The 22,289-nt window shown below is 56.9% G+C and overlaps 1 protein-coding gene across 1 annotated transcript in view; it reads left to right on the forward strand.

The window, feature by feature from the left end:
• Window positions 1–364: 364 nt before the first annotated feature.
• The window catches only part of LOC148819678 (uncharacterized), a 35,789-nt gene continuing 13,864 nt past the window's right edge, over window positions 365–22,289 (forward strand). Inside the window, exons 1-28 of the mRNA XM_088935211.1 lie at window positions 365–416; window positions 698–757; window positions 945–1,001; window positions 1,170–1,253; window positions 1,463–1,510; window positions 2,336–2,395; window positions 2,958–3,026; window positions 3,796–4,024; window positions 4,284–4,404; window positions 4,499–4,589; window positions 4,846–4,949; window positions 6,303–6,513; window positions 6,609–6,731; window positions 6,978–7,098; window positions 7,355–7,493; window positions 8,864–8,968; window positions 9,099–9,171; window positions 9,263–9,400; window positions 10,340–10,537; window positions 11,324–11,418; window positions 12,183–12,315; window positions 12,796–13,039; window positions 13,133–13,200; window positions 18,510–18,619; window positions 19,203–19,348; window positions 19,795–19,936; window positions 20,536–20,643; window positions 21,116–21,304. Coding sequence (XP_088791337.1) covers window positions 365–416; window positions 698–757; window positions 945–1,001; window positions 1,170–1,253; window positions 1,463–1,510; window positions 2,336–2,395; window positions 2,958–3,026; window positions 3,796–4,024; window positions 4,284–4,404; window positions 4,499–4,589; window positions 4,846–4,949; window positions 6,303–6,513; window positions 6,609–6,731; window positions 6,978–7,098; window positions 7,355–7,493; window positions 8,864–8,968; window positions 9,099–9,171; window positions 9,263–9,400; window positions 10,340–10,537; window positions 11,324–11,418; window positions 12,183–12,315; window positions 12,796–13,039; window positions 13,133–13,200; window positions 18,510–18,619; window positions 19,203–19,348; window positions 19,795–19,936; window positions 20,536–20,643; window positions 21,116–21,304 — 3,318 coding nt within the window. The remainder of the gene's footprint in view (window positions 417–697; window positions 758–944; window positions 1,002–1,169; window positions 1,254–1,462; window positions 1,511–2,335; window positions 2,396–2,957; window positions 3,027–3,795; window positions 4,025–4,283; window positions 4,405–4,498; window positions 4,590–4,845; window positions 4,950–6,302; window positions 6,514–6,608; window positions 6,732–6,977; window positions 7,099–7,354; window positions 7,494–8,863; window positions 8,969–9,098; window positions 9,172–9,262; window positions 9,401–10,339; window positions 10,538–11,323; window positions 11,419–12,182; window positions 12,316–12,795; window positions 13,040–13,132; window positions 13,201–18,509; window positions 18,620–19,202; window positions 19,349–19,794; window positions 19,937–20,535; window positions 20,644–21,115; window positions 21,305–22,289) is intronic.

Raw genomic sequence — 22,289 nt, forward strand, 5'->3', positions numbered from 1 at the left:
CCCAGTCAGTTTGGGGCTCGCCCGGGCAAACCAGAACTGCCTGCCTCTGCTGCAGCGAGAGCAGGGCAGCCTGACACCAGGCTCCCAGGATCGGCTCGAGCAGCAAACAATGGGGCTGCAGACAGCTGTCCTCTCCGCTCCGCGAGCACGAGATCTATCATCGCCCCTCCCGCCGACCTCCGCAGCCCTCTGTGGAGGGATCTTCCCTCTCAGAGATCCTGTTTGTTTCCCGGCCGTTCCTCTTTCCCAGGCTGAGCCGTGCGGGGGAGGCCGCTGTGTGAGCGCGGAGAGGGGGCCGCTGGCTATATAAGAATGGGCAGGCCAGGCTCCAGCCGCCCTCAGCTGACTGGAGGCGCGCGGGAGCATGTCTGGGCTGCTCTGGCTGCTGCTCTGCTGCGGCGCTCTGCACTGCGCGGGTAGGTTTCCACACAGGGGAGCACATACTCCAACCTCAGGCTTCCACTTCCCGGAGCAGCTGAGGCACAGGGAGCAAGGCGGAGGTGTTTAGACAGGGGACCGTGAGGAGGCACCCTGGGAACTCGCTGCTCGGCATTGTCGGAAACTCGTCGCAATGATGAAATCGAACGAGAGCGTTAATTTCTCGGGCTTGCGGAGGAAGAGACAGGGACGAGAGGTCTTGGCCTTGAAGTGTCCTGAATAACGAGGCACCCCGTTAATGTGTGCACTGTCTCCCCAGGAGCGAACCCCGAAGACGAAGCCCTGGACCAGGCAATAGAGGAGAACCTTCCGACAAACTGTGATTGTCCCCACATGAACTTAAAGACATGGGTTTGATAGCTGGCTTCTCTGTAACTGTTAACAGTGACATTATTGTTGTTATGATTATTATTATTATTGTTGTTATGATTATTGTTACCAACAATGGGAGGCATATGGCACAGATCGTTTTAGCCGGTGTCTTCTTCATTGTTGTTGTCCTCCAGGGCCTGACCTGAAGCCCGCAGTCCTGATGGCTGATCTGAAGGGAGCTGTGGCCAAGCGTGAGTGAGCCCCCATCCTCCCTGTCGGACAGCGGGTCCGCTCTGAGCTCGCTGGCGCTACCGCCACCTGCAGCTGGGGGGATCCCAGTCTCTCCTTCGTGCCTTCGCGGTGTACTCATCTGCTTGTGCGTGTGTTCATTTTGCTTTCCTTTGCTTTTCACTGTGCAGTTTTGACCTCGGCGCTGGCCCGGTGGAGAGGTCTGAATGATGGCCAGGAGCAAGTGGACCCCCAGAATGGCACCGCACCTCAGTGTAAGTGAGTGGCACTGCCAGGCCAGGAGACAGCTGTGTCAATCCTGTTCGCATGTCCAGTGGTTTCTCGTGGCTTTACTCCCTGGTAATATCAGCGAATAGTAGCTAGCACCCATCCAGCTCCCTTCAGACACTGTTGCAGTCGCTTGTTCTCGTCACCAGCTGTACTGACTCAGTGCCCTCCTGTCTGTGCTGTCTCTCACGTACAGTAGCTGCCAACGACACTGCGACAGGAGAGGCCATGCTGGGGCCAGCAGGTGAGTCCAGCTGAGGCTCCTCGGTGGGGAGGAGGGACCTGGAGACTCCTGCAGGGTGCAGGCCGGAGAACTGTGGGACGCCAGGCAATGCGGTAGAAATGTTTCAACACGATGACACGTGCGAAATTTCCCGCTGTAAACTGTCATGAGGCACGGTCTGCTCTGGGGACAGGACAGGCGACGTGCAATCTGACGATCTGGCCGTCCAGCGGCCCAGGAGCGTCTCTGGGCTGGTCCAAGCAGGGAGCTGCTGCCTGTGGTCCATTAGGCAGGGTGTTTCTCTGAAGGCTTCGGCTTCTGCTCAGTGGAGACCAGTGTCATTCCCTGGGTCCTCACCTGCCAGTGAGCCGGTGTGCTTTTATTTCTATTCATTGGCATGGAAGTCAGCTGGTGTTACTTCTCATTGAAGATGTTTTACCTGAATGTGAAACTTAAGCTAAAACCATGAAGGGCATGGAGACTGTTGGGAAGTATGTAACAGGTTAAAAATTAAAACACAGGACCAGAACATATGTGTATGAAATCTGATAATTGTAAGCACAAAATCATCATTAATGTGCTTGTCATTGTAAAAATTTGTTTTTTGCAACTTACTTTTTGCTATTTTTTCTTTCCATTCACCAGCCCACACACAAAAACAAGTCACAAAGGTTTCTGAAACATTCTTGTGTACATGATGCTTATAGAACTCTCACATTAAAACGAAGGGACAGAGTGAGATAGGAGCAGATGTATGTTTTATCTCAGATTTGCAGAGATACCATGACATCCCAGTTATTGTTCCTTGTTAATTTTATTAAAGGAAGATTTTATTGTTGATTGTAGGTCAGGATGTCCAAACTCCGGACCAAGAATTGTATTATGCTGCTGGGCTACCCTCAAAAGGTATGACAAACCTCTACAAAGCATGCAAAATCTGATGACTCCAGAAGAGTAAGAACAGGGTCTTGGAGCAGCTGTTCCTGTGGTATTTTTACTGTGATGAATTATTGCTGATTTATGCTATCGGAAGGGACTGACATTGGCACCCAGTATAGCTTAGGGGCTGTATCCCTCTCACGGAGACAACGGTGTCTCATGGGGGGTTTGAACCCACAGCCCTCCAGACACACGTCCAGTCCTGACAGCGGAGTGGCTCAGGGAGAATCACAATAGATCACAATAGATGGTAGGGCTTTCCCTGAGGGCTGCTCCTGTTCCGAGAAGCCAGGGTGATGGAGCCACATTAGAGTGGCCCGGGCCAGCCTAGAGGTGGCCAGCACTGACCAGCTGGCCCCACGCCGTCCCGGACACCCCCAAGGAGCCCACTGGCCAGAGGAGGAGCCTCCCCGGAGCTGGACGTGAGAGCTCAGAGCTCCCCATGCAGCAGATCCTGGCTGGAGCCCTCGTGGTTTAACGTGCCTTACACACAAGCAGCCTTTGAGTCGCTGTGCCTGTGCCTCCCCAGGGCGCTTCTCTGTAAGACCCTACTGGATGAATCTGGACCCCAGGGTGCTCAACAATTCTGACTCGACAGGTGAGGACACGTCCCTCGTCCATGACATGCTTGTTCTCCTGTGCTGTACGCAGCTGCTACTTACTCTAACTTCCCTTTCAGCTGAAGGAGGTCTGTTGATCTTTGAACAGACACTGCAAGCTGCCCTTTTTGTTTCTTGTTGAAATAATAATAATAATTGCTTACACTTATATAGCTTTTTTTCTGGACACTCCACTCAAAGCGCTTTACAGGTAATGGGGATCCCCTCCACCCCCACCAGTGTGCAGCCCCACCAATCCAGCAGGTCTTCCCTGAGCCCCTTTAGATCTGCAGTGAGACCTGTGTGAAGACCCGTGAGAAGAGTTCAGCATCCTTCTGGGGGCTGCTGGCATGCAGACGTAGAAGACCATGAAACAATACGGGCGTTAGATTCTGTATGTGTCACGCCCAGCACACCTAGAGGGCGCTCTGCTTCTCTCCTGTTCCTGGTTCCCTGTGATTATTCATGTCTTTCTGGTGTGTCTTGTTGTGTAGCCTCTTTACTTCCTGCTTCTGCTCTGCTCCCTGCTCAGCATTGAGGTTCGGATGTCCTGAGACCCGCCGAGCACCAGGTCGCTCCTGTCTGTGGCCTGAGGGCTTAGGTCTCTCTATGGCATTTCCTGAACAGCTGAGCCTGGGCTAACCCCCATCCCGCCGCTACGCACAGGGGTCTTTATCGCTCTCCTGCCACTCCACGGCTCGTCCCTTCCCACCCGCGACAGCATGCTTCTGTGCTGTGACCGAGCTCTGTTCTGTCCTGTGGGTGAAGTTGGAGTGTGCAGCACCTGGGGCTTCGGCCACTTCCACACCTTCGACAACTTCATGTACGACTTCTCCGGCACCTGCAACTACATCCTCGCCAGCGACTGCAGGTCCCTGACCCCCGCCTTCAACGTCCAGATGAGGAGAGATGCTCTGGGCAGCATCCAGCGCATCGTGATCAAGCTGCCCTCTTCCACGGTCCGGGTCAGCAGGGAAGGCATCACCCTTGATGGGAGGTGAGCCTGACACTCGTTCCTCTTCCCTTTTCCTGTGGTTTTCCCATAATCCCCGGCTTGCCGGATGAACGATGGACGCCCAGTGATGGCAGCAGAGGGGGCTCGAACCTTAACTCACTGCCACGAACTCTGGGAACCTAAACCGAAGAATGACACCTTCTCCCTCTGTCCCACGTGCTGACACATTCTCCCCGGCTCACCGGGCTCTCTCCTGTCTCATGTCTCCTGATTCCTGATCCTGGACTGTCCGCCCCCACAGGAACATTCCCCTTCCCTTCTTCTCAGAAGGGGTCTTGATCCGGACGTTTGGGATTCTGGTGCGCCTGGAAGTGAAGCCGATCAACCTCACTGTGATGTGGAATCGTGAGGACTACCTGACGGTAGGGCAGCGGGCTTACCACAGCAGCCTGGCCTCCTCCTCCTGTGTGACTGCACGTGCAGTACATCTCAGCTGCTTCGTTTCACCCCTTTCAGGTGGAAGTTGGGGAAAACTTTCAAAACAGAACATGTGGTCTGTGTGGAGACTTCAATGGTGATCCCTTGAAATCCGAGTTTGAAGGGAACTGTAAGTTCAGCCTTTTACAAATGATCCCTTTAAAAAGGTGTAAATGATGGAAAACGTATTCTAGTTTAAAATGTTTTGAGGTTTTTATTCAGCTGCAATTAACATTTAAACTTCTTCCAGTGGAAACTTTTTGTGATTTGAACTCCAAACCTATAATAAGTAGAGGCTTTAGCTCTTTCTGAGTTTGCGTAAGTTGACATCTTGTACAACATCCTTAATTTCTGTGTCTTCTGTGTGTCTTGGCTTGTTGTCATAGTAATACCATTCCAGTTCGCCAACGAGCAACAGGAAGACGATCCGAACGAAGCCTGTCTGCCGCTGGAGTCCAGCTGCTCCTCGGGGATCATCTGTATTGAATATGTAAGATAAGAACAAAGCAATTCAAGTTTCTGTCTCTGCTGCTGCCTCGTGTGTAACTAAATACCCCGGGCTGAGGTCTTCTAGAAGCTCACTGCCTGCTGCAGGGCCCACAGTAGAAGTGAGGGGTGAGGTCAGAGGTCAGAGGTCAGAGGTAAAGGTGAGAGGTGAATGGCTGCTGTGTCTGGGATTTCCTTATACACTGATCTCACTCTCCAGACTCAGTCGGGGCTGCACGTGAAAAACACGGGGTGGTTAGAGAAAGAAGACTGTGGCTCACAAGCTTGTGAACAGAGCTCTGAGAGGAGAGAGAGGGATGTGGTTCACAGGCTTGTGCACAGAGCTCTGAGAGGAGAGAGAAGACTGTGGTTCACAGGCCTGTGCACAGAGCTCTGAGAGGAGAGAGAGGGATGTGGTTCACAGGCCTGTGCACAGAGCTCTGAGAGGAGAGAGAAGGCTGTGGCTCACAGGCCTGTGCACAGAGCTCTGAGAGGAGAGAGAAGGCTGTGGCTGACAGGCTTGTGCACAGAGCTCTGAGAGGAGAGAGAAGCTCTGAGAGGAGAGAGAAGACTGTGGCTGACAGGCCTGTGCAAAGAGCTCCGAGAGGAGAGAGAAGCTCTGAGAGGAGAGAGAAGGCTGTGGCTCACAGGCCTGTGCACAGAGCTCTGAGAGGAGAGAGAAGGCTGTGGTTGACAGGCTTGTGCACAGAGCTCCGAGAGGAGAGAGAAGGCTGTGGCTGACAGGCCTGTGCACAGAGCTCTGAGAGGAGAGAGAAGGTCGTGGCTCACAGGCCTGTACACAGAGCTCTGAGAGTAGGATGTGGCTCATAGGCCTGTGCACAGCGCTCTGAGAGGAGAGAGAAGGCTGTGGCTCACAGGCCTGTGCACAGAGCTCTGAGAGGAGAGAGAAGACTGTGGCTCACAGGCCTGTGCACAGAGCTCTGAGAGGAGAGAGAAGACTGTGGCTCACAGGCCTGTGCACAGAGCTCTGAGAGGAGAGAGAAGGTCGTGGCTCACAGGCTGTACACAGAGCTCTGAGAGTAGGATGTGGCTCATAGGCCTGTGCACAGCGCTCTGAGAGGAGAGAGAAGGCTGTGGCTCACAGGTCTGTGCACAGAGCTCTGAGAGAAGAGAGAGGGATGTGGTTCACAGGCCTGTGCACAGAGCTCTGAAGGAGAGAGAAGAGGTTGGCTGACAGGCCTGTGCACAGAGCTCTGAGAGAAGAGAGAGGGATGTGGTTCACAGGCCTGTGCACAGAGCTCTGAAGGAGAGAGAAGAGGTTGGCTGACAGGCCTGTGCATGGACAGCAGCTCTCTGAGAGAGCGGTTACTCAGACTGACTCTGTCTGCTCTCCCAGGCCTACCTGTGTAAAGAGCTGCTGGACAAAGTGGCCCTGCACTGCCCTGTGGACAAGGAGCTCTATGTCATCCGCTGCCAGCAGGACCTGTGTCTGGGGCCGGAGAAGGGGCAGGTGCAGTCCAGCTGCAGCACGCTGACCGAGTACGCCAGGGTGTGCGCCAGGATCGCGCCCGAGACGGTCAGCCGCTGGAGGACGGCCAGCCTGTGCAGTGAGTGACCTCCCACTGCCACGCACACAGCGCACACGCGCGCGCTCACGCTGGGGGCTCTGAGCTCACGGCTGACGAACTTTGTTCTGTCTCAGCCGTTGGACACTGCCCGGAGAGCCAGGTGTACCTGGAGACGGGCTCCCCCTGCAGGCAGACCTGCTCCAGCCCCCGGTTCAGGTGTCCCGCTGTCTACAACCCGGGCTGCTTCTGTCCCAACGGTGAGTGGCTGTGGGGTCTCGGGCGGCTCTGGCGCAGCCCTGCAGGAGGGGAGCAGTTTCGCAGTGTTGCTGGCGAGTTGTGCCCAGGACCTCCTGTGCAGCAGAGTGCAGGAAGGCAGTGCCAGGGGCTGGGCGTGAGCCACAGTGCTCCACCGATGGGGTCAGAAAGAAGGCAGTTCTACATGGATTGAGGAAGAAGTGATCGGTGATGCACTCAGGGCCTGTCCGTCTTTTAAACCCCCGCAGGAACAGTCCTGGACAACATCTCTGAGAAGAGCAGGTGTGTCCGGTTGGAAGAGTGCCCGTGTGTCAACAATGGGCACAAGTACCGGGCGGGGCAGAGAAGGGAGTCTCGCTGTGAATCGTGGTGAGTTGACCTGTAGCTTGTTTCCTGCAACATGCACAGCCTTTCAGTACTGTTAGAATCCGCGTCCTGCGTCAGCTTGTGCAGCGTGGCACAGAACCCAGCGCCGTCGCCATCACGCGTCCGTCCAGAGACGTTGCACAGTCTGTGCCAGGCCCTGCTGAGGCTGTGGGTGTAGCTCACTGGCGCGGCGATGTGTCCTCGCCAGAGGACGAGCCCCGCAGGTGAATTAAGGCTCTGATGTCTCCTGTGCATGCAGCGTGTGCCTCAACAGCCGCTGGGAGTGCAAGGAGCGCTTCTGCCCAAGCACCTGCGCGGTGGAGGGCGGCTCTCACGTCACCAGCTTCGACTCGCACAAGTACCGCTTCCACGGCTCCTGCACCTACGTGCTGCTCAAGGTCAGACACCTGCCTCCCGCCCCCCTGCCTCCTGCCTCCCTCCTCCTGCTCCTCTCCTCCCTCCTCCTGCCCCCTGCCTCCTGCCTCCTGCTCCTCTCCTCCCACCTCCCGCCCCCCTGCCTCCTGCTCCTCTCCTCCCTCCTCCTGCCTCCTGCTCCTCTCCTCCTGCCTGCTGCCTCCCTCCTCCCCCTCCTGCTCCTCTCCTCCCTCCTCCTTCCTCCTGCCTCCTGCCTCCTGCTCCTCCCTCCTCCTGCCTCCCGCCTCCTGCTCCTCTCCTCCTGCCTCCTGCTCCTCTCCTCCCACCTCCCGGCCCCCTGCCTCCTGCTCCTCTCCTCCTGTCTCCCTCCTCCCACCTCCTGCTCCTCTCCTCCCTCCTCCTGCCTCCTGCCCCCTGCCTCCCTCCTCCTGCTCCTCCCTCCTCCTGCCTCCTGCCTCCTGCCTCCCTTCTCCCACCTCCTGCTCCTCTCCTCCTGCCCCCTGCCTCCTGCTCCTCTCCTCCTGCCCCCTGCCTCCTGCTCCTCTCCTCCCACCTCCCGCCCCCCTGCCTCCTGCTCCTCTCCTCCCTCCTCCTGCCTCCCTCCTCCTGCTCCTCTCCTCCCTCCTCCTGCCTCCTGCTCCTCTCCTCCTGCCTGCTGCCTCCCTCCTCCCCCTCCTGCTCCTCTCCTCCCTCCTCCTTCCTCCTGCCTCCTGCCTCCTGCTCCTCCCTCCTCCTGCCTCCTGCCTCCCTTCTCCCACCTCCTGCTCTTCTCCTCCTGCCTCCCTTCTCCCACCTCCTGCTCCTCTCCTCCTGCCTCCTGCTCCTCTCCCCCTGCCTCCCTCCTCCCACCCCCTGCTCCTCTCCTCCCTCCTCCTGCCTCGCTCCTGTGCCCTGACACCCGCAGTCTGTCCCTGGAGACGCAGTGACTGAAGTCAGCCCCTCCTGGCACACGTGGCCAGAGCATCCCGCTCCACTCTGCCCCCAGTCTCGAAACGGGCATCCAGCGTTTCTCTCCTCTCATGCGCCGCAGCCCAAAGGGTTAGAATACAAACTGGAAGGTTAAGAATGAAAATCTTTTATTTGTCTGCAAGTCATCAAAAGTCTACAGGATATCCAGTTGCCGTTCATTAATAGTTTTAATATGGATGGGATGTATGTCTGACCATTTATTACTATTACGTGTTTTGTTACAGTATATTTTTTTTAATCCTGAATAGATTGGCTTCCCTCTTCCTTCTTATTCAGTTTCCTTTCCTTTGCTATTTCATCGCCTGTATCTTACTGTAGCCCTTATCTGCTCTGGCCTGCTGTGTTGTGTCTGATCTCCTGGCCTCCTGTGCAGTGTGAGTGTACAGTACGCTGTGTCACTGTGTGTGCGCTGCTGTGTCCTCAGAGCGCGCTCCTGCCCTGGGGCGGCATGGTGATGGGACACTTCCACAAGTGCGGCGCCGGAGAGCGACAGTCCTGCCTGACGGCCGTCTCCTTCGCCTCCACGCAGGTACCGGACCCCTCCGGTCCCGCCCCGAGCCGGCGGGCCGCCTGGTCCCCCCGCGGAGATGACGAGGTAACGAAGCATTTCACGTCTCCGAAAGCGAACTGACAGCGTGCTGCCTTCCGTGTGTCCGCAGGCCACCTTCAGCCTCGACCGGCACGGAGTTCACGTGGAGAATCAGAACGTCCAGCACCTCCCCCTCCGAACAGGTACAGCTCCCGACCGCGCCTCACGGGCCGCCGCGCGTCACCATGGCTGCCCGCCCCAACCCGCTCTGTCCTCCCCCCCCCCCCCCCCCAGAGCACTTCGTCATTTTCAACCAGTCGTCCAGCTTCCTGCAGGTGGACATGTGGCCCTGGCTGACCCTGCAGCTGCAGCTGCAGCCGGTCCTCAGCGTGTACCTGCGGGCAGAGAAGAAGCTCTTCGGGCTGACGAAAGGTCAGGGTCGGGGTCCGGCTCTGCGGAAGATAATAATAAACTTGATTTTCTATAGCGCCTTTAAAGGTGGCTTCTCAAAGCGCTTTACAGGATGACAACAACAATAAATAAGAAGAATACACAAGATAAAACACAATTACAATTTCTTGCATGAGGAATGTGTCTTTTCACAGACCCCAGCTTGCTCTCCATGAGACACACAGACAGGGAGAGAAGCTGGGGGTCAGAGCGCAGGGTCTGCTATTGTACAGCGCCCCCCAAGCAGTTGGGGTTCAGGGCGTTGCTCAGGGGCCCAACAGAGTAGGATTCCTCTGCCGGCTGCAGGATTTGAACCAGCAACCTCCCAGCCACAGGCGCAGATCCTGAGCCACAGAGCCACTGTTCCACCCATAAAAAAAAATAATACAGAGGAGACCGTGGATGGTGGTACTAAGAAGAGCAGAGGGGTGAAGAGTGGAGCCAGTGAAGTAAAGGCTTTACTGAAGAAGAGGGTTTTGAGTGTGGATTTGAAGGAGTTTAGAGAAGGTGACTCTCTGATATCCTTGGGCAGAGAGTTCCAGAGCTTGGTACAGACCCTCTTCCTCTAGCTGGGGTGCTGCCGTGAGGGGCGTCGCTCTCCCACCCCGGAGGCGCTGAATTAGAAGCGTCAGGCTCATGGCGCTGCCCCGTCACCCCGGTTTCCAAGCCGTTGTCTTTCAGCAGGCTTCCCGCGAAAGAGGCGCCGGACGACTGAGGCGAGGTGACGTCAGGCTAGGGGTCGGGGGGTCAGAGGTCATGGGGAGGACCTTTGCTTCTGTGAGAAAGGCAGGAGAGAGCACGGGGGAGTTTGGGGGGTGACGTGGGAATAACGAGACTGTAAAATAAGTGAGCGGGGCTTCTTCAGGCCCGCGGAAGACCGCAGACCCCTCCCAGGCCCCATCGCGCGCTCTGTGTTCCCAGGGCTCTGTGGGAATTTCAACGACAACTCCCGGGATGACTTCAAGAACAGCATGGGGATCCGGGAGGGCATCGCCTCGCGCTTCGTCCACTCCTGGAGGCTCCGCAGCCGGTGCGCCAGCCCCCGGAACACGGACCTGGACCCCTGCCGCTGGAGCGAGGCCAGCGACGGCAGCCTGCTGCAGAGACCGTCGCCCGCGGGTCAGTGAGCGCGGGGCTGCGCTGTCGAAGGACAGCTTAGGAATTGTCGAAGAAAAGTCTTCACTCAGGTTAGGTGTGGCCAAGCAGAGTCCTTTATTCATGCGCATGGGCAGGATATAATCATGCAGATCTGTGAGTAACCTCTCCACCGAGGTGGTAAATGCAATGAGTTTTATACAGCAGATTCACACAGGAAAGCTCACTCTAAGTTTCCATATGAGGAGTTGTTTTTCTCTCTACAAACATTTCTTTGTAATTGACCACGTTCTTCTTAAGAAGCGGTTTTACCTTGTATACAGACAAGAGGAAGTCTATAAATAAAAGGTGTGAACTGAGATAGACATTCTGCGGTTGTAGCATTAATATCAACAAGTCAAATAATATGCTTGCAATTGTTCTTTCATACTGTTGCTGGGTAAAAGACATTTTTCAAAGCCAACTAGTCACTCTCTTATACACTGTAAAAAAAGGTAAATGCTCAAATTTGTCCTCAGCGTCTGGCTCCTGGCCAAGAAGTCTGACTGTTAGTCCTTGTACCGCGCCTGCTGGATGCAGCTCAGGGTCTTGGTATACCCTGCGTTTGTTAAAATAATGACCAGGGTAAATCTGACTCTACACAGTAGAACTATCCCTGATGCTATAGAAACTTTGTTTCTGATTGCTTGTGAGTAGCTGTGTGCAGAGAGAGAAGGATTTCATGGGGTTGCAGTTTGTTAGTCACAGCCAGCAGCTCAGCTGGTCTTTAGGAGTGGGTGGTGTTTCATGTTTCCCTTGACATTGCTGCAGCTGAATACGCCAGCACCCACTGCAGGGCTCTTCTGAACAAGTCCAGTGTCTTCGGGCAGTGCCACGGCGAGGTGAACCCCCTCAGCTACTTCAAGGTGAGGAGGACCCCCTCTTTCCCTGGGCTCTCGCAAAGCCCTGTTCCCCGAGACGCTCGGGACCAGCTCGGTCACTCCTGTCCGTCACGGTCCGCTCTGTCCAAGCATACATTGCACCACAGCCTTCTAAATACTGACTGGGGTGTAGTGTTATGAACTGCGCTGGGAGGGTGGTGAAGCAGCCAGACCAGTATGATCTCAGTATCTGTAAGTCATGAGCTCATCCTGCTGTGCTCTCCTGTGAACAGAGCAGTATGATCTCAGTAAGTCATGAGCTCATCCTGCTGTGCTCTCCTATGCAGAGGTGCCTGTATGATCTCAGTAAGTCCTGGGCTCATCCTGCTGTGCTCTCCTCTGCAGAGGTGCCTGTATGATCTCAGTAAGTCCTGGGCTCATCCTGCTGTGCTCTCCTCTGCAGAGGTGCCTGTATGATCTCAGTAAGTCATGAGCTCATCCTGCTGTGCTCTCCTCTGCAGAGGTGCCTGTATGATCTCAGTAAGTCATGAGCTCATCCTGCTGTGCTCTCCTCTGCAGAGGTGACTGTATGATCTCAGTAAGTCATGAGCTCATCCTGCTGTGCTCTCCTCTGCAGAGGTGACTGTATGATCTCAGTAAGTCATGAGCTCATCCTGCTGTGCTCTCCTGTGAACAGAGCAGTATGATCTCTGTACGTCATGAGCTCATCCTGCTGTGCTCTCCTCTGCAGAGGTGCCTGTATGATCTCAGTAAGTCCTGGGCTCATCCTGCTGTGCTCTCCTGTGCAGAGGTGCCTGTATGAGGTCTGTAACTACGAGGAGACCCAGGACTACCTGTGTGGTGCCTTGCAATCCTACTCCCGGGCCTGTGCAGAGAAGGGCATGGTCCTGAAGAACTGGTGGAATGAGACTGCGCACTGCGGTGAGCCAGGGGCATCAGGGGGCAGTGTGTGTGTGTGTGTGTGTGTGTGTGGCTATATTCATGCAGGGTCTTATACAGCTTAAAGCCCAGCCTGAGTTTCACTGGGAGCCAAGAAAGGTGTTACAGCAGTCGAAAAATGATGAAGCAATGTCACACAGCTGGGAGCAGGATTGTGATATTCCCAACATGAGCTTCAAATGACAGCATAGGGTCCGAAGTAACACCAGGGTCTCTAACCCAATCCTCAGCCACACTGAGACCCCCAGCCGGGCAAAGATCCACGTCAGGCTGGTCAGCGAGTCCGACAGCGCGGAGGCGTGGTGTCTGATTCTGTGTGCCAGTAGATCAAGGAGTCTCCCTCACACCGAAACCCAAGGCCAGGAGACGGCAGTTCTCCCCGCAGATCGCACCCCAAGTGTCTGGACCCTGTCGGATTCCCGGCAGTCAAGGTTTCTAAGTGAAACGTGTGCTTCTCCGCAGCGGTGAGCTGCCCCCAGAACCAGGAGTTCATGCAGAACGGCTCCTTGTGCGGTCGCACCTGCCGGTCACTGAGCCCGGGGGCGACCTGTTCCCCCAGCCCCGTCCCTCTGGAGGGCTGCAGCTGCCCGCCGGGCACCTACCTGGACCAGCTGGGCTCCTGCGTGCCCCCGGCCAGCTGCCCCTGCTTCGAGGACAACCGCTACTTCCCCGCGGGGAGCGCCGTCCAGCTGGACGGACTGACCTGGTCAGTGCGCGCGCGTCGCTGTGCCCCGGCGGTCGGCGCAGAGCCCCCTCCCGCCGTGCGGATCGAACTCCTGCTTGTCTCGCTGTCTTGCAGCCTGTGCAGCTACGGGGTGCTGGACTGTGAGGGCTCCAGAGGTCTACTTCTCCAAGGCGAAGAGCAAGGTCTGTATATTAAATAAAATATCAGAAATCTGAAATTGTACTGACCCAGCAGTTTCAGACCAGCTTGATTCAATATTTGTTTTATCAGAAAAAACACCAGCGAGCTGACACATTGTCTTAGTCAGCCAAAACAGCTAATCATCTTATCTTCAGTTCTCAGAAGCATTTCTGTATGTGATAGTTTCCTGACCTTCGAGGGTGATTGTCATGACTTTACAACACCACCTTTATCAAATTTAAAAAGATAATACTGATTGATGCAGCGTCTTCATAGCTCTGAGCTTGTCAACAAGATCAACAGCCAAACAATGAGAGCTGACTAATAGAGCTCTGTCTAAGAGCTGGTCACCATGTTGTGTCTCTCAGCCTGCCTGGGCTCAGAGTGAGAGACCAGGGCCTGGGAGAGTTAGAGCAGGTCACTCTGTGTCTCTCAGCCTGCTGGGGCTCAGGGTGAGAGACCAGGGCCTGGGAGAGTTAGAGCAGGTCACTCTGTGTCTCTCAGCCTGCTGGGGCACAGGGTGAGAGACCAGGGCCTGGGAGAGTTAGAGCAGGTCACTCTGTGTCTCTCAGCCTGCCGGGGCTCAGAGTGAGAGACCAGGGCCTGGGAGAGTTAGAGCAGGTCACTCTGTGTCTCAGCCTGCTGGGGGGTAAGAGTGAGAGACCAGGGCCTGGGAGAGTTAGAGCAGGTCACTCTGTGTCTCTCAGCCTGCTGGGGCTCAGGGTGAGAGACCAGGGCCTGGGAGAGTTAGAGCAGGTCACTCTGTGTCTCTCACCCTGCTGGGGCTCAGGGTGAGAGACCAGGGCCTGGGAGAGTTAGAGCAGGTCACTCTGTGTCTCTCAGCCTGCTAGGGCTCAGGGTGAGAGACCAGGGCCTGGGAGAGTTAGAGCAGGTCACTCTGTGTCTCTCAGCCTGCCGGGGCTCAGGGTGAGAGACCAGGGCCTGGGAGAGTTAGAGCAGGTCACTCTGTGTCTCTCAGCCTGCTGGGGCTCAGAGTGAGAGACCAGGGCCTGGGAGAGTTAGAGCAGGTCACTCTGTGTCTCTCAGCCTGCTGGGGCTCAGAGTGAGAGACCAGGGCCTGGGAGAGTTAGAGCAGGTCACTCTGTGTCTCTCAGCCTGCTGGGGCTCAGAGTGAGAGACCAGGGCCTGGGAGAGTTAGAGCAGGTCACTCTGTGTCTCTCAGCCTGCTAGGGCTCAGGGTGAGAGACCAGGGCCTGGGAGAGTTAGAGCAGGTCACTCTGTGTCTCTCACCCTGCTGGGGCTCAGAGTGAGAGACCAGGGCCTGGGAGAGTTAGAGCAGGTCACTCTGTGTCTCTCAGCCTGCTAGGGCTCAGGGTGAGAGACCAGGGCCTGGGAGAGTTAGAGCAGGTCACTCTGTGTCTCTCACCCTGCTGGGGCTCAGGGTGAGAGACCAGGGCCTGGGAGAGTTAGAGCAGGTCACTCTGTGTCTCTCACCCTGCTGGGGCACAGGGTGAGAGACCAGGGCCTGGGAGAGTTAGAGCAGGTCACTCTGTGTCTCTCAGCCTGCTGGGGCTCAGAGTGAGAGACCAGGGCCTGGGAGAGTTAGAGCAGGTCACTCTGTGTCTCTCACCCTGCTGGGGCTCAGAGTGAGAGACCAGGGCCTGGGAGAGTTAGAGCAGGTCACTCTGTGTCTCTCAGCCTGCTGGGGCTCAGAGTGAGAGACCAGGGCCTGGGAGAGTTAGAGCAGGTCACTCTGTGTCTCTCAGCCTGCCTGGGCTCAGAGTGAGAGACCAGGGCCTGGGAGAGTTAGAGCAGGTCACTCTGTCTCAGCCTGCTGGGGGGTAAGAGTGAGAGACCAGGGCCTGGGAGAGTTAGAGCAGTTCACTCTGTGTCTCTCAGCCTGCCTGGGCTCAGAGTGAGAGACCAGGGCCTGGGAGAGTTAGAGCAGGTCACTCTGTGTCTCTCACCCTGCTGGGGCTCAGAGTGAGAGACCAGGGCCTGGGAGAGTTAGAGCAGGTCACTCTGTGTCTCTCAGCCTGCTGGGGCTCAGGGTGAGAGACCAGGGCCTGGGAGAGTTAGAGCAGGTCACTCTGTGTCTCTCAGCCTGCCGGGGCTCAGAGTGAGAGACCAGGGCCTGGGAGAGTTAGAGCAGGTCACTCTGTGTCTCAGCCTGCTGGGGGGTAAGAGTGAGAGACCAGGGCCTGGGAGAGTTAGAGCAGGTCACTCTGTGTCTCTCAGCCTGCTGGGGCTCAGGGTGAGAGACCAGGGCCTGGGAGAGTTAGAGCAGGTCACTCTGTGTCTCTCAGCCTGCCGGGGCTCAGAGTGAGAGACCAGGGCCTGGGAGAGTTAGAGCAGGTCACTCTGTGTCTCAGCCTGCTGGGGGGTAAGAGTGAGAGACCAGGGCCTGGGAGAGTTAGAGCAGGTCACTCTGTGTCTCTCAGCCTGCTGGGGCTCAGAATGAGAGACCAGGGCCTGGGAGAGTTAGAGCAGGTCACTCTGTGTCTCTCACCCTGCTGGGGCTCAGAGTGAGAGACCAGGGCCTGGGAGAGTTAGAGCAGGTCACTCTGTGTCTCTCAGCCTGCCTGGGCTCAGAGTGAGAGACCAGGGCCTGGGAGAGTTAGAGCAGGTCACTCTGTGTCTCAGCCTGCTAGGGCTCAGGGTGAGAGACCAGGGCCTGGGAGAGTTAGAGCAGGTCACTCTGTGTCTCTCAGCCTGCTGGGGCTCAGAGTGAGAGACCAGGGCCTGGGAGAGTTAGAGCAGGTCACTCTGTGTCTCTCAGCCTGCTGGGGCTCAGGGTGAGAGACCAGGGCCTGGGAGAGTTAGAGCAGGTCACTCTGTGTCTCAGCCTGCTGGGGGGTAAGAGTGAGAGACCAGGGCCTGGGAGAGTTAGAGCAGGTCACTCTGTGTCTCTCAGCCTGCTGGGGCTCAGAGTGAGAGACCAGGGCCTGGGAGAGTTAGAGCAGGTCACTCTGTGTCTCTCAGCCTGCTGGGGCTCAGAGTGAGAGACCAGGGCCTGGAAGAGTTAGAGCAGGTCACTCTGTGTCTCTCAGCCTGCTGGGGCTCAGAGTGAGAGACCAGGGCCTGGGAGAGTTAGAGCAGGTCACTCTGTGTCTCTCAGCCTGCTGGGGCTCAGGGTGAGAGACCAGGGCCTGGGAGAGTTAGAGCAGGTCACTCTGTGTCTCAGCCTGCTGGGGCTCAGGGTGAGAGACCAGGGCCTGGGAGAGTTAGAGCAGGTCACTCTGTGTCTCTCAGCCTGCTGGGGCTCAGAGTGAGAGACCAGGGCCTGGGAGAGTTAGAGCAGGTCACTCTGTGTCTCAGCCTGCTAGGGCTCAGGGTGAGAGACCAGGGCCTGGGAGAGTTAGAGCAGGTCACTCTGTGTCTCTCAGCCTGCCTGGGCTCAGAGTGAGAGACCAGGGCCTGGGAGAGTTAGAGCAGGTCACTCTGTGTCTCTCACCCTGCTGGGGCTCAGAGTGAGAGACCAGGGCCTGGGAGAGTTAGAGCAGGTCACTCTGTGTCTCTCAGCCTGCTGGGGCTCAGAGTGAGAGACCAGGGCCTGGGAGAGTTAGAGCAGGTCACTCTGTGTCTCTCAGCCTGCCTGGGCTCAGAGTGAGAGACCAGGGCCTGGGAGAGTTAGAGCAGGTCACTCTGTGTCTCTCACCCTGCTGGGGCTCAGAGTGAGAGACCAGGGCCTGGGAGAGTTAGAGCAGGTCACTCTGTGTCTCTCAGCCTGCTGGGGCTCAGGGTGAGAGACCAGGGCCTGGGAGAGTTAGAGCAGGTCACTCTGTGTCTCTCAGCCTGCCGGGGCTCAGAGTGAGAGACCAGGGCCTGGGAGAGTTAGAGCAGGTCACTCTGTGTCTCAGCCTGCTGGGGGGTAAGAGTGAGAGACCAGGGCCTGGGAGAGTTAGAGCAGGTCACTCTGTGTCTCTCAGCCTGCTGGGGCTCAGGGTGAGAGACCAGGGCCTGGGAGAGTTAGAGCAGGTCACTCTGTGTCTCTCAGCCTGCCGGGGCTCAGAGTGAGAGACCAGGGCCTGGGAGAGTTAGAGCAGGTCACTCTGTGTCTCAGCCTGCTGGGGGGTAAGAGTGAGAGACCAGGGCCTGGGAGAGTTAGAGCAGGTCACTCTGTGTCTCTCAGCCTGCTGGGGCTCAGAATGAGAGACCAGGGCCTGGGAGAGTTAGAGCAGGTCACTCTGTGTCTCTCACCCTGCTGGGGCTCAGAGTGAGAGACCAGGGCCTGGGAGAGTTAGAGCAGGTCACTCTGTGTCTCTCAGCCTGCCTGGGCTCAGAGTGAGAGACCAGGGCCTGGGAGAGTTAGAGCAGGTCACTCTGTGTCTCAGCCTGCTAGGGCTCAGGGTGAGAGACCAGGGCCTGGGAGAGTTAGAGCAGGTCACTCTGTGTCTCTCAGCCTGCTGGGGCTCAGAGTGAGAGACCAGGGCCTGGGAGAGTTAGAGCAGGTCACTCTGTGTCTCTCAGCCTGCTGGGGCTCAGGGTGAGAGACCAGGGCCTGGGAGAGTTAGAGCAGGTCACTCTGTGTCTCAGCCTGCTGGGGGGTAAGAGTGAGAGACCAGGGCCTGGGAGAGTTAGAGCAGGTCACTCTGTGTCTCTCAGCCTGCTGGGGCTCAGAGTGAGAGACCAGGGCCTGGGAGAGTTAGAGCAGGTCACTCTGTGTCTCTCAGCCTGCTGGGGCTCAGAGTGAGAGTCCAGGGCCTGGAAGAGTTAGAGCAGGTCACTCTGTGTCTCTCAGCCTGCTGGGGCTCAGAGTGAGAGACCAGGGCCTGGGAGAGTTAGAGCAGGTCACTCTGTGTCTCTCAGCCTGCTGGGGCTCAGGGTGAGAGACCAGGGCCTGGGAGAGTTAGAGCAGGTCACTCTGTGTCTCAGCCTGCTGGGGCTCAGGGTGAGAGACCAGGGCCTGGGAGAGTTAGAGCAGGTCACTCTGTGTCTCTCAGCCTGCTGGGGCTCAGAGTGAGAGACCAGGGCCTGGGAGAGTTAGAGCAGGTCACTCTGTGTCTCAGCCTGCTAGGGCTCAGGGTGAGAGACCAGGGCCTGGGAGAGTTAGAGCAGGTCACTCTGTGTCTCTCAGCCTGCCTGGGCTCAGAGTGAGAGACCAGGGCCTGGGAGAGTTAGAGCAGGTCACTCTGTGTCTCTCACCCTGCTGGGGCTCAGAGTGAGAGACCAGGGCCTGGGAGAGTTAGAGCAGGTCACTCTGTGTCTCTCAGCCTGCTGGGGCTCAGAGTGAGAGACCAGGGCCTGGGAGAGTTAGAGCAGGTCACTCTGTGTCTCTCAGCCTGCTGGGGGGTAAGAGTGCTCAGGTCCTGACAGTGTGTGTTTGTTATACAGTATGTTGTTGTTGCAGATGACCTCTCCAGCCTGTGCACCCCTCCGAAGATCTTCCACTCCTGTGTCAACGAGACCCAGAAAGCTTGTGAACCCACGTGCCAGGACTTGAGAATTGGCGCCATATGTGTAATACACTTTTTCTCTTTCTTCATCCTTTAAGAGCAGAGAACATGGCAGCCAGTTCAGTGTCCCCGATATTGCTGATGTTCGCTGCCCCAGTCTACTGCTGCAGTCCGTGTGCTTCACTGATCCCCTGTCGAGACACATGTCTGGCTGAGCGTGATGACCTGCTGGATCTGCTCAACTGCTTGTGTTGCAGATCTGTACGTCTGCCCTGTTCGTCTGTGCTCAGTCTGGACAGAGCTTGTGTGAGCACAGTTAATGTGCATGGTCATTTCACAGCTCTCCCAGGGCAGTGCTGTGTTTCGGCTGTCTGCTTTCAGTTCTGCCACACGTTCCTGCAGCTCGTCTTGTTGTGCTTCACTCGGCCCTGGGCAGGATCTCACTGAGCTGTACTCCACCCCCCCATGCTGGTACCGCAGTAAGATACAATCAGGGTGGGAACCGGTCCTCAGCTCAAGCCAGTCAGATAGAACTGCAGACAGGCTCTATCAGTGCGCACCGGATGTGAAGTAATACTTAACCTGGACATTCCTTCTGCAACCTTATCTTATCATGTTATTTTTGTGGTTTTGTTGTTGTGTCCCAGATGACCTGTGAGAGTGAGTGCTTCTGCCCTAATGGCCAGTACGAGGACGAGCTTCTGGGCTGTGTGGCTCCGGAGGACTGCTCCTGCCAGCAGGGGGAGACCTTCTACCAGGCAAACACCGTGCTGCAGACAGAGTGCCAGAGCTGGTAAACACCAGCACTTCACCCGCTGTCCTGCAGGAGCTGCAGGAAACTTCAGGGGCTCCAGTGCCCAGTACCGTCAGAGAACCACGAGACCCTGTATCTCTCCAGCATCAGAGTGTCACCGATCTGTAGGAACAAATCAGCATGGTGCATCTGACTTAACACATTCCTGATGAGAGCTCGGTAACCACACTTCATCACACAGAGAAATCAGGGTAATGCCCTCTGGGCTCTGCTGTGCACTGCTTCTGTAACACATAGAGTATTTATGAAAATAACACAATAGCTTCTGCTGCAGTTAGAGACTGGAAAATGATGCTTAAAACACCCAGAGCTGGCAGTGTTTTCAGAATGAGTGGCTTGTGGATTCATGTCACTGACCGAAGGACAGTCCGCTCGGAGAGCAGCTCTGATGAGTGAGTGTCCACTTCGGTCCCGTCTCTCTGCAGCACCTGCCGGGCTGGCCGCTGGGACTGCGTGATGCGGTCAGTGTGTCCGGGCACCTGCGTGCAGTACGGCGAGGGCCACTTCAGGACCTTCGACGACAGGAGGTTCGTCTTCGACGGCAGCTGTGCCTACACGCTGCTGCAGGTGGGCTCAGAGCGCAGTCTTCGAGACCCAAGGGTGGGGGGACACACGGCTTTCTGTGAGCTGGGGGCTGATCGGGGTCACTGAGAGAGTGGGATCAATACTGGGGCTGATCGGGGTCACTGAGAGAGTGGGATCAATACTGGGGCTGATCGGGGTCACTGAGAGAGTGGGATCAATACTGGGGGCCGATCGGGGTCCCCGAGAGAGTGAGATCAATACTGATCAATACTGGGGGCCGATCGGGGTCCCCGAGAGAGTGAGATCAATACTGGGGGCTGATCAGGGTCACTGAGAGAGTGAGATCAATAGTGATCAATACTGAGAGAGTGAGATCAATACTGATCAATACTGGGGGCCGATCGGGGTCCCCGAGAGAGTGAGATCAATACTGGGGGCCGACCGGGGTCACTGAGAGAGTGAGATCAATAGTGATCAATACTGAGAGAGTGAGATCGATACTGATCGATACTGAGAGAGTGGGAGTTGGAGAGAGAGCAGCCCCACAGCTGGAGCAGTGGTGTGTGCAGGTCTGCAGACTGGGCTTTTCTTCATGCAGCAGTGCCAGGAGCTTTCCGTGTTTCTGTCCCGTGTGTTTCCAGGACACGTGTGACGGCGCTGACCAGGGCCGTTTCTCCCTCGAGTCCAAGGTGGTCTTGTGTGAGACCCTGGGGCCCACCTGCTCCCGGGCCGTCCGGCTCACCGTCGGGGTGAGAGGCCTCGCCAGGACACTGCAGACAGCCACTCCCTCCCTGCGTCCCTGTGAATAGCAGCAGGAGGTCTCGGCCACAGGCTGCCGCACTGCTGTGGACAGGGCAGGCTGGGCGGCTCTCCGGCAGCACTTCACTGAGGAACTGGGAAATTGGCTGAACTCTTTCTGCTGTTTTGAGATTTCATGAGTACAGATGAGATTGTTTCCCCTTTATATTATAACAATAACAGCAACAGTTTCTTCATCTGCATGCCACTTTTACATTTTGAAAAAGAAATGTACATTAGAGACCCAGATACTGTTAGCTAGCTGTAATCATTTCTGGTTGCAATAACTGAATTGAGAATATTCAGCTTTGAACGTCTGTGTGCAGATCCTAGATTGAGGCACTGAGATGCATACCTCACTGTGCCCTCTCGCTGTCCCTGTTGAGCATGTCTGACCACCCTGCTGTCCGGCTGCTCCTGTAGGACGTGTCAATAGAGCTGGCTGGCGAAACTTACACTGTCACTCCCCCGTCCGCCTCTGCCAACTTCACCATCCATGACAACAGCCTGTATCTGGTCGTTACTGCCACCATCCCCTACAGCAACAACAAGCTGGTCCTGATCTGGAACAGAAACATGAATGTCATCGTCAAGCTGATGAAGAGCACCCAGGTAGGCAAGCACTGCAGCCCCGCCCCTTCCATCTACTCCACCACCACAGCCCCGCCCCTCCCTTCCTCCCCACATCCACAGCCCCGCCCCCTCCTGCCACTGCATCTCCACAGCCCCGCCCCCTCCTGCCACTGCATCTCCACAGCCCCGCCCCTCCCTTCCACTCCGCCTCCACAGCCGCGCCCCCCTCCTGCCACTTAACTTCCACAGCCCCGCCCCCTCCTGCCTCTGCTTCTCCACAGCCCCGCCCCTCCCTTCCACTGCAGCCCCGCCCCTCCCTTCCACCCCACATCCACAGCCCCGCCCCATCCTGCCACCACACCTCCACAGCCCCGCCCCTCCCTTCCACCCCACATCCACAGCCCCGCCCCTCCCTTCCACTGCACCTCCACAGCCCTGCCCCCTCCGCCAGTCCACCTCCACAGCCCTGCCCCCCCTTCCACTGCACCTCCACAGCCCCGCCCCTCCCTTCCACTGCACCTCCACAGCCCCGCCCCCTCCTGCCACCACACCTCAATAGCCCTGCCCCCTTCCTTCCACTTAACTTCCACAGCTTAGCCCTCTCCTGCCACCCCACCTCCACAGCCCCACCCCCTCCTGCCACTCACCCTCCACAGCCCCGCCCCCTCCTGTCACTCACCCTCCACAGCCCCGCCCCCTCCTGCCACTCACCCTCCACAGCCCCACCCCCTCCTGCCACTCACCCTCCACAGCCCCGCCCCCTCCTGCCACTCACCCTCCACAGCCCCGCCACTTGTGTCATTTTACTACATGCTGCCCCCTACCCTCCTCTCACTGAACACACAAGGCATCTCTCTTCATCTCTTTACAAAACAAGCTACCCAGCCATGTTGTTGAAGCCGATACCGTGGCTTTTTAAAAAAAATGGCTGGAAGAGATCTTGGGATCAATTAACTATTAATGGGTCCTTACCCGTGTTCCCGAAAGCAGGTCGGTTAAAGACTATTGGGGAGATGCAGTTAGT

This window comes from Atractosteus spatula, chromosome 16, assembly GCF_055471065.1.
Source record: "Atractosteus spatula isolate fAtrSpa1 chromosome 16, fAtrSpa1.hap1, whole genome shotgun sequence".
NCBI classification, from domain to species: Eukaryota; Metazoa; Chordata; class Actinopteri; order Semionotiformes; family Lepisosteidae; genus Atractosteus; species Atractosteus spatula.